The following is an 11,590-nucleotide window of genomic DNA, read 5'->3' as shown; positions in this document are numbered from 1 at the left end:
TATTTCAAAGCATATTTTATTTTAGTTTTTACACTGTCACTCTTTTTTTTTTCTTTTTTTTACATATTTCAGTTAAATACTTCTCATTTAACTTTTTTATTGTTTATTTTTAAATGATCCAAATGTTTAACATATTTAAAGTATTTCTGTATTTTAAGTGTATTTTTAATTTAGTATTTACTGTCAAAGTACTTCTCTTTTCTGTTTTCTAAAATTATTAAAATACTATTTAAAAAAAATCATTAAATTATCTAAATGTTTAACTTTTTATTTTATTTATTTTTATTTTTAAGCATTTAATAAATCTGTATAAACTTTGCTGAAGCATTTGCAAACAAAAAATAAAATAAAAATACATCAGTGATCGTGTTATACTAGTGCACATTAATGCAATCCTTTAATTTAATTGTAAATATTATGTAGGTGAATTATTGTTTATTGCATATAATAAAACACTTTTATTCATGTTAAATGCATGCACATGCATATGTTGCAAGGACACAATAATGACAAGTGTTATATACTTTCTTAATACATAATACTTATGCTTCAACAGTGCACATTATTTCTAATAATTTTTTCCCCTCCCTAATCTTTAATTGAAATAACTCACTCTGCCTCTGAGACTCATTGGCTTTAATAATGTGATCAGAACGTGCTGTTGTCTCTGTGGGTGTGAACAGTGTGTTAGTCCAGACATGCAGTCGTAGTATTTCACAGCAGGACGAGTGAATGAGTGCATCTGAACGTGCATACGGTCACAAACGCTCAGAGCGAGAGAGAGAGTTTCTGTCTATCAGATTCATGGGTTAACCAGCGCTCTGGGCACATTTCTGAACGTGTTTACTGCGTGTCTCGGCCTGACGCTCATTCCTCCACACACACACACACACACCGATCTCACCAAACCTCTGACTGTCACCAAACGTGTAATCAGAGGCAATCGTGAAAACAGTTTCTCAAGAACTGCACACGCTTATTGCATAAGAATGAAACTTGCAGGAAAGAGAAATCACTAATGAGAAACGGTTTCTCCTGAGTTATGATGTCTCCCGCTTCTCAGATGTTTCTCCTGAGAAAAAGACCCCAGTCATCTCACACATGTCTCCTATAATCTTACTGTGTCTGTGTGTTAACTCTAAAACTGCATTTCTCGGTATTATTGCATTTTTGACTGTACAAATGCAGATTTGAGGGAAAAGTTCACCTAAAAATTTGCATTTGCTGGATATTGACTCACACTCAGGCCATTCAAGATGTAGATGAGTTTCTTCTTCATCAGATTTGGAGAAATGTGTCGCTGCATCAGTGTCTCAGCAATGGATGCTCTGCAGTGAATGGGTGCCGTCAGAATAAGAGTCCAAACAGCTGATAAAAACATCACAATAATCCACACCACTCCAGTCCATCAGTTAACATCTGGAGAAGACAAAAGCTCAAAGCGTGTTTGTTAAAAAAAAAAAAAACATCAAGACGTTTTTTAACTTTTTTAACCAATGAGTCTATAATCCATAATAACGCTTCCTCTAGTGGAAAAGTCTATCTCCTGTTGTCTCTCACATCAAAATCCAGCCACATATTAGTTTAGAGCTGTTTTGGCTTGTAAATGCTGCTTGATCTGTGCAGATTTCTCTCCTGATTCAGACAAGACCACTTTTTTGCCAAAGGAAGCATTATTGTGGATTATGAACTTGTAGTTTAGTTAAAAGCATCTTAATGCTGGATTTATTTGAGCTTTTGTCTTCTCCAGATGTTAACTGATGGACTGGAGTGGTGTGGATTATTGTGATGTTTTTATCAGCTGTTTGGACTCTCATTCTGACGGCACCCATTCACTGCAGAGCATCCATTGCTGAGACACTGATGCAATGCAGAATTTCTCATCCTAATCTTGGATGGCCTGAAATTTTCATTTTTGAGTGAACTATACTTTAGTAACATGTGCTGATTAACACAAGCACATCGACTTGCTCTTCGCTCTAATAATTTTCCCAGAACGCCAAATGAGGCTGTCATTCACACACACTTGCACATGCAAACAAGTTCTGTCTTTTTTTCCCATGTTGCCTCCAGCGAGGGTGGAGATGATCAGAACGAAGCCTAACAGACGCACTTTCCTTTAAAACACACAGACGTGCTGCGACTCTGCTGATTTTAGTACAGTGAATTTCACAAAACCTGTTGTGAACATGTCTGAGTCACATTTCACCTCAAAACCAAAAGAAAACAATTATATTTTGCAGCTTAACAATTATAAAGAACTATGAACTATTATAAATTACACTAATGCAAATTATTGTATTACAGTAATCTATTGAGAATCATTATTAAGCATAAAATGACTGTGATTTTAACAGTAAAAAACTGTTAAATGGTTAACGGTAAGTTCCTGTAAAATTTACAGGGAAAAACCGTAAACTGACGTTCCCAGAATTCCCTGCGTTGCATTTCAAATTTTGTTTGAATTTGATGTTTTTTCTTATCAGTTATGTTTATTAGGGTTGTGTGTTACATACAGTATAATGTTGTTAAATTAATGTTTATTGCATATTTCAGTTTAATGAGTCTCACCATGATGGTGTTTAGTGCTTGTGTGAATGACACTGTGCACCTTCTATATGTGTTATTATTTAAAAGCTGCTTGTGATGGGCGTTGGTTCATCATGTGACTTTCTTATCACCTTCTGCATTTGGTGGTTATCAGTGTATTTCAAAGGTACAAAACAGATTTCAGTACTTCAATAGGTTGGTATATTAACATTATATCAGTTAATGAAATTATGGTATTTAACTGTAAATTTAAGTTAAAACCGTAAAACCTAAAATGTTGTTACCGTATTTTTTACAGTAGAATTCCAGCAACCAAAGCTGCCGTTTTTTTACCGTACATTTTACAGAATTGTTTTTACAGTGTATTTCACTCATTTCATATTTCACAGGGATTAAAATGTCAAAATGCAAAAAAAGTGTATTTGTTCGACATGCAAAGTCCTTGTTTCTTCTGATTTTGAGATAAAATATATGAAGCAACCTGTTTCTGTGAGTTTCAGGTATCTTTGTGTAGCTGTTGGGCATGAGACTCAGTTTAAGATGCTCGTATAAACTTACAGTTGGAATCATCTCAAATGTTTTATGACTAACAAATTGCCCTACGCGAAAGATAAGTTTTTAATCAGTGATACTTACACAAATCCCTTGCATTGTGCTGAGTAATCTGAGTCTCAACAGCATTAAAATGACTCAAGACAGAAGTGCGTCTTCATGCCATTTACATTAGACTGTACAGAGCCTTAAACACTCACTATAAAAAACTATAAACCTACTTAATACAGCAGAGAAGAAGAGTCTTACTTCAACACATTATGTAATGATATAGTCTTCCATGTCACAACCAAAGATGTGTTTAATAGCTGATGGAAGCTGCTTATTTTTGTTGAGACAAAAATGACAAAACACAACAAAATCAACTGCACAGTACTTCAAAATATAAACAAAAACTACATTGTAAACAAAAATCCTGTTGTTTCAACACAAAAATTCTGGAAGCTCTGGTTGCAAGAATAATTTTGTAAAAAAAATACAGTACATACTGTAAATTATCATTTGATTTGCGTTTTTTACCTCATTTTTTACCGCACATTTAACAGTGTTTTACTGTAAAAATGACATGAAATGTCCAGTTAGATCTTTTACAGTTTTTCTCCTGTGTGTAGTACGGGAACTTACTGTTAACCTATTAACAGTTTTTTCATAGCGGTTTTACAGTGTTTTACGATTAAAAATAACACTCTTTTTTATAGTGCAGTGATATATCAAAACTAACAGAAAATTACTAATAAATGAATAAATAAAACTGCTGACACATCACTCATCATAAGCAGCAGATGAAAAAATATATGTGCAATCTGTCACAATTAAAATAATCTGTCAATGATAAAACATCTACAATGTCTACCGAAAGATAAGCAGAATACACAGCTACTTCTGAATGCATGTCAATGGAGAAACAGGCTTTTTGCTATCATAAGTATGTAATTCCAGCATCTACCAGCAGGGCTTAACTAAGGCCATCGAAAATACTGCGAAAACACTAACCAGCCTGAGCCTCTGATCACAGCGCACAAAAAATAACACGTGAATTCATGTTTGCATGCGCTCAAATCTCTTAAATCTGTCTGGATTGGTGTATATGTGCAGTTTTAGAGGATAATGACTGATCTAATATGCAAATAAACCCAATGGAAACTGGCCTGTGCAGCAGCTTCACACAGCGACACTCCCTCACCACGCTTCATAAAAAACAAATGAGCAGCATGGAAATAACCTCTGGAAAACAAATGATCAACAATATAGACGAGACAAAGCAACTTTACAGCTAGGCAAAATTGCTAATTGCTAATTGCTAATTACCACTGCTTGCTCGTACTAGACAGAAGCTTTGTTCTAATCACTAAGCCTACTAAAAGGCTCGGCACAAACACCGGGACTGATCGCAGACAGGAAGTGGCATCCATACGAACATGCAGACAGGAAGTGACATGCAAAAGAAGTTTCTGTGCAAACATCCATAACATATAAGAAATGCACTGAAACCCTGTGCTGGTTTATAATTGTCTGTCTGGGGAAATCCTCCTGAAGTAGCTTCATTGTGTTGAGGGCAGCATGCGTGAATGTGTGATTGGAGGAAACTCAGGATGCAGTTGTGCTTTTTTCAGCAGGAAGTGAGTCAGAAAGACTCTTCTGATATGAAACGCTCTCCATTATTCTGGGAAGGAGAGAGAGAGAGAGAGAGAGAGAGAACGAGAGAACGAGAGAAAGACTCAGTGTGTTTGTGTTTTGTTCCCAAAAGCCTAAACTGATCATGTTACCTTTCACCTGATACTCTGGTTGAACTCGCCTCTCTCTGTCACACCATTGTTCATCATTCCCAAGATTCAAGCAGCATTATTAGTGTGGCAAAAGCAATGCATTGTCACATTGGGTGTTTCTTCCACTTTGGACACTTTAAGACATGTGGACTAATATAAAATCTCGCTTAAAGCACACTAGAATATTTTATTCATCTAACAACGGTGGATCTCCATCTCCACTTCATTTATTTTGTGGTGGAACATATTATAATTTGATAAGTGATCTGTAACTAATAAACAGTGTGTAAACCATCAGTTTCAGATTGAAATATCAATCATGCAATGTAATAAAACATGATAAATATTAATTAAAAAAAGTACTGGAACCAAAAACATCTTTAACAGCTTCTTTTTTTTTTTTTTTGACCATTTTGAATGTAATTATAGATCAAACCAAAAAATAAAAATGTTTTTCCACATAAATTTGCATGCACAGTTAATTATATGTTTTATGCATATTTGAAAGTTGTTTGAAGTTGCTATTAATTGGAAGTGATCAGTAACTAAGGATCAGTTTATAAACCATCAGCTTCAGGTGGAAATATATATTCTATAACCTATTGGAACCAAAAATAGCAGTGTTTTTAGTATTCAAGAGATTTATTAAATGCATCAGACTTGGAACTTTTTGGAACCAAAAACATACTTTAATAATGACTTGCTAAAATATTCAAAGTTGCCAAAGTTACAACCTGATGTGAAAAGTTTGCATTGCACTTTTTCTTTTTTGTTGACCATTTTGAGTTTTACTCTTACAAAAGCATTAATTGATTAAGTTTGTATTTCAGCTCACTTAAAGTACAAACATTCTGTAAATGATTTATGAATTCATCTGAGGTCATAAATCCGCATGCATGATAATAGCAACTATGTTTTTTAAAAAAATAGTTTTTGCATATTGTTGAAAAGTTAAAAACAGGTGCTTGATTAAAACAGCGTTTTCAGTATTCAAGAGCTTTATTAAGTGCATCAGTCTTTAACTTTAACAGTTTGCTTAAATATTCAGTGGTGCCAAAGTAAATGTTGGGAAAAGTTTGCATTGCAATTTTTTTTATTTTTTTTTATTTAATTACACTCTTATAGTTTAAAGTTTATTTAAGCACTTTTTATTGCAGCTGACTTAAAATGAGCTGCAAATGCATTAATGAAAACGCCAACATTCTGTATATAGTTTATGATTAAATCTGCATGCATGATAATAGCAAGTGTTTTTTTTTTTTTTTAAATAATTTTTTGCATATTGTTGAAAAGTTTAATACAGGTGCTTAATTAAAAGTACTTTTTTTCAGTGTTTTCAGTATTCAAGAGATGTATTAAGTGCATCAGTCTTTAACTTTAATGGTTTGCTTAAATATTCAGAGGTGCCAAAATGCATGTTGGGAAAAGTTGCATTGCACTTTTTTTTTTTTTTTAATTTAATTACACTCTAAATTTAAAGTTTATTTAAGCACTTTTTATTTCAGTTCACTTAAAAGGAGCTGCAAATGCATTTATGAAAGCGCAAACATCCTGTGTATGCTTTATGAATTCATCTGAGGTCATAAATCCGCATGCATGATAATTAGCAACAAGTACGTAGTTAAAATAGTCCAGTGCATGTCACAGTGCAGAATGTGATGAAGCTCTCTCTCAGGAACGCCTCTGGGCACGCGAGGGAGGGAGGGTTCAGTGGGTGTGACTTCAGATCCTAAACTTTGGCTCTTCCGCGCGGAGGATCTGGTCTGGACTGCTGGATTGATCTGAGCTCAGCTTCGTGTTGAATCTCCGCCGTTGTTCGCAGTCATGAGCACGTTCGGCTCGCAGCGCGGCCTCAACATGATGGGACGCCGCACCGGATCGCGCACCGAGCTCAATCCATACGCGCGCAGCGAGGTTCTGGTGCAGCGGGGGAATAATGGGTTGAATCAGGAGTATGTGGAGGGATACAGCCACAGCTTCTCCAGAGGCTCGATGAGCGCCGGCCAAGTGTGAGTAAACACCTGTTACTGGCGAGTTCACTTTCTTTCTTTTAACACTTTCATTATAGCGTCCATGTAACCTAGGCTACATAATAATTACAGTTAAATTAAATGTTTGCGTTAAAATGCACTATATGCAAATATAACATGGAGACTAATGTAATTTTTTTTTTTCTGATTGTTGTTTGCAAAAGTTTCAGCAAGTTATACAACAGCGTTAAATACAAAACAAACATAATGCAAACACAATGTTGGATATTTATATTGTTTAAAAGTATTTAAAAAAATACATGCATGTAAATATGTACATACAACATGGACACTAATTTAAGTATTTTATCGATTGTTTTTGTTTGCAAAAGTTTCACCACATTTTATACAGAGACGTTAAAAGCTTAAAAATTCAAAATAAAAAATAATGCAAAATGCTATTTAATTTAAACTATTTTTTTAAATATTGAGCAGTTTGAAAATAAATAAGAACTAATATGCAAATATAACATGGACACTAATGTAATATTTTTACATTACATTTTACATCCAGTTTACAGAAAATAACTGAAAGTTAAAAAATACAAAATAGAATTTCAAATAATTAAAACATAAATTTAATATTTAAAAAATAAAAAAAGAACTGGTATGCGAATATAACACGGACACTAATATAAAAATTTCAGCAAAGTTTCAGCAATTTTTATATAGAAAATCTAAAAGCTTAAAAATACAAAAATTAATGTAATACATAATGTGAAACAATCACATAATTTAAAAGGTAACACTTTACAATAAGGTTCATTAGTTAAACATTAGTTAATGTATTAACTAACATGAACTAACCATGAGCAATACATTTGTTACTGTATTTACTAATCTTCGCTAACGTTAGTTAATAAAAATACAGATGTTCATTGTTAGTTCATGTTAGTTCACAGTGCATTAACTAATGTTAACAAGATTTTAATAATGTATTATTAAATGTTGAAATTAACATCAACAAAGATTAATAAACGCTGTAAAAATGCAGTTCATTATTAGTTCATGCTAACTAATCTAGTTAACTAATGAACCTTATTGTAAAGTGTTACCATTTAAAATATTAATTTAATTATTCAAAACATAAGTGAAAAGAAGTATTTACCGGAAGTATTTAAAATACGTATTTAACAGAATTGAAAAAAAAAAATTAAAAAGCACTAGCATGCACATGTAACGTAAACAAATGTAAAGTTATTTTCTATGATTTGTTTTTGTATAAAAATTAAAAAATATTAATTTAATTATTTAAAACAGAGAAGTTAAAAGAAGAATTTAACAGACTTTTGTAAAAAAACAAAAACAAATACAGAGTAAAAACTAAAGTGTTTAGTGCAATCAAGGTGAAACTGTATCATAATACAAAAGAGGTTCAAAGGTTTATAATAGGCACATCAAAGGCTCTCATAAAGCTGCAGTCTTTTGTCAGACAGGTTGTGGTCAGGATGAGGTGTAGTTGTGTAAATGTAGGCCTCTGCTGGTCATTCAGTAACACAATCCCTGCTGATACTGCGCAGCTCCTTTGTTTCCGTTTCTGCACGAGTTTACATTGCACTTTCAGACGTGCGGAGCGTCCTGTAGATCTGCATGCTCAATATTTACAGGATCCTGTGGGAAAAGGCTCTGCCTGCCGTATCCAAGCACCCCGCACAAGTTAATGAGTCATTTGGCAGCTACTGGTCATAAACATGAATAACGACCCTGTTGTGCTTTCATATGTATATTCTCCATTCAAATCAGACACATCTGCTCATCTAAGTTTAAAAATGGCTGCTTTTTATTTGTTTTCTTGCCTAATGCTTATTTCTCGAACTTTTCACCAGAACATTTAATTCAGCAGAATGCTTAGTCAAGATATTATTGTAAAAGAATGCACCAAATAAAGTGTATATAAATGCAATTTATATAAATAAATAAAAATATATATAAAAATCAAATTAAAAACAAAAATAAAATGTATACATTTTTAATGTATAAAAATAATAAAGAAATGAATGATAAATTTTAAAAAATAGTTATGAAAATAATAAAAAAATATAAATGGTGATGAAAATAATTAATAAATAAAATATGCACCAAAATTAATTTATATAAATAAAATGTATATAAATAAAAATGAAATGTCTATATATATATATATATATATATATATATATATATATATATATATACTTTTTATTTTATGCATTTTATGTTAATGCATAAAATTATGCATTTTATGTATTTTATATTTAAAAGGCATTTTTCAATGGGAGCTGAACATTAAACTCTTTGTATAGATTATTATTTAGATAAGTGATCAATAACCAACGATAAGTTTGTAAACCATCAGTTTCAGCTGAAAATATGTAGCCTTTAATATACTGCAATATAATACAGTAAATATTAGTGAGGAACCAAAACCAGCCGTTTTTAGGAGATTTATTGTGCTGTTTTTGCAGGAGGTCTGCCCCGTCGGGTTCGACTGAGAGATTTCGCAGGGCGGCAGAGGAATGCAGCACTGTAAATCACTGAATAACAAGCTGTTCATAATTCACAATGAATCCGTCAATGTTCAGATGAGCTTCTGATAACATTCATGAGCCGTCAGTGAAGTACTGCACAGTCAGCAGTGAAAACCCTGTCTGTAATGCTGGTAGATGCTGATAGTTGCATGTAATTAAGAAGTGAAGAAGGTGGCAGGATTGATGTAATTGTTTGTTTGTTTTTTCCCATCAGCCCCAGCATGATGTCTGTGCAGCAGCAGATATCGTTACTACAGGCTCAGTGTCAGGATTACCTGGACAAAGCAGCGTTTATACTGAAGTCTGTGAGTATGAGGAATTTGATTTAGTCTCATGTCAGGAGTTGACAGGATCATAAATGAGCTGTAGATTTTCCCATGAGTCTGTTTGCTGCATTCTCTCTCTCTCACACACACACACACACACACACACACATACCTGACATTTCTCAGATAAAAAAACACTTTTGTCCCTGACTGAGTGACTTCAGAGAAAATGAAAGTGAAACACGTGTTTACTTCATGTGTTAAAATAATACTTTATTTTTAGTACTTTATTTAGACTTGTCAATTTTATCTATATAATTAAAAAAATTGTTATACTCACAGCAGTGGAAAAAAAAAAAAAAAAAGTTTTCCAAAATAATAATTTTTTTTTTTTTTGCCGCCATGTATGCAAACAATTCCAAATAAATCATGTAAAATATCAAAAGATATATATATATATATATATATATATATATATGAAAATTATTTACTTTACATGCAATTATCCTTATTTACTCACCGTCATGAGTATTGTATGACCTTTTTCTTCTTTGTAATGCAAAAAATATATCATGAACAAAAACAAAAGCAAAAAAGCATCATAAATAGCCCTGTGCATTATATTTTTTTATAATGATTTATTTATATTAAAGAATTGATAATGATATATATATATATATATATATGATATCATTTTACATTTACATGACGCTTTTTCAAAATCTAGCTGTGGTCACTTTCTCTTTCATTACTGCAAAAAAAAAAAAAAATCTTAGTATTTTTGTTTTATTTTGTATTTTGTTTTTGTCTTTTCCATTGCAAATATATAAAGACTCTTAAATCGTGATGGATTTACTTGAAAAGTAAAATGACATAGTATTAAGTCTTGTTTTCTGACAAACAAGATATTAAAATGAAGTGAGTTTATGCTTAAAACAAGAAAAAATATCAGTCCATGGGAGTCCATTAGTCCATGGCAGTTTTTTTTTTCTTGTTTTAAGCATAAACTCGCTTCATTTTTATCAGTTTTCAGAAAACAAAACTTCATATCTAAAGTCATTTTGCATCTCCAGTAAATGTATCATGATTTAAGAATGTTTAGATATTTTTACAAGACAAATTTTTTTTTTGTGGTGATTGTATGTAAAAGAGCAGCGTGAACATTTTTCAGAATATCTTCTTTTGCGTTCCACCGAAGAAAGTAAGTCATATGCATTTGGAACAAACACCATCTGATTCATTTTGTGTTCAAGAATCGAATGTTTCAAGTTTGTCAAATTTAATCTAGAAATCCACATATTTTCTCGTGCATTTTCTGCTGATTTCTTCAGTGTTGTAGACTGCTGGACTATTATTTGAGGTTACATGCAAGAGATTTGTTATTGAGGTAGCATTGATTTCAGATGTACAAACACGTCATTCAGACGGTCACTTCATGCCAAAGTGTGCCGTTATTATTGTTAATGATGACTAAACTGAATTGATGCTAGAGGACTGAACACAGAGTGTTTGTTCTCGAGTCAGAATGCCTAAACTCACACACTGAGCTGCTCAGATACGGCTGAGTGTTTGCATTTGTTGATCCTGGGCTTTACTGATGGCTGGTTTTCTATTGTTCCCGGTGTGTGTGTGTGTGTGCTGCAGGGTGGAGATGCCAGTGCTTTTGCTGAAGTTCAGAACTGTATAACGTGTGCTGCAGACATCACTGAGCAGCTCAGAGGCTTCGCTATGGACCTGAACCAGCAGAACCTGTCGTCTGAGAGCGTGGTGAGGAGGTGAGACACACGCCGGTGTTACTGTACCCGCTACGCATCTAAACACACATACTGTACACTACTGGACCAACCTTTCAAATAATTACCATTTTTAAAAAAAAGTCTCTTCTGCTCACCAAGGCTGCATTTATTTAATCAAAAATA

The 11,590-nt window shown here is 32.9% G+C and overlaps 1 protein-coding gene across 1 annotated transcript in view; it reads left to right on the top strand.

Moving 5' to 3' along the window:
• Positions 1–6,606: 6,606 nt before the first annotated feature.
• Positions 6,607–11,590, top strand: part of dspb (desmoplakin b) — a 32,735-nt gene continuing 27,751 nt past the window's right edge. Inside the window, exons 1-3 of the mRNA XM_058755987.1 lie at positions 6,607–6,877; positions 9,620–9,710; positions 11,316–11,446. Coding sequence (XP_058611970.1) covers positions 6,693–6,877; positions 9,620–9,710; positions 11,316–11,446 — 407 coding nt within the window. The 5' untranslated portion in view covers positions 6,607–6,692. The remainder of the gene's footprint in view (positions 6,878–9,619; positions 9,711–11,315; positions 11,447–11,590) is intronic.

The sequence above is a fragment of the Onychostoma macrolepis genome, chromosome 20 (assembly GCF_012432095.1).
Source record: "Onychostoma macrolepis isolate SWU-2019 chromosome 20, ASM1243209v1, whole genome shotgun sequence".
Taxonomy (NCBI): Eukaryota; Metazoa; Chordata; class Actinopteri; order Cypriniformes; family Cyprinidae; genus Onychostoma; species Onychostoma macrolepis.
This window is presented reverse-complemented; position numbering and strand designations above follow the sequence as displayed.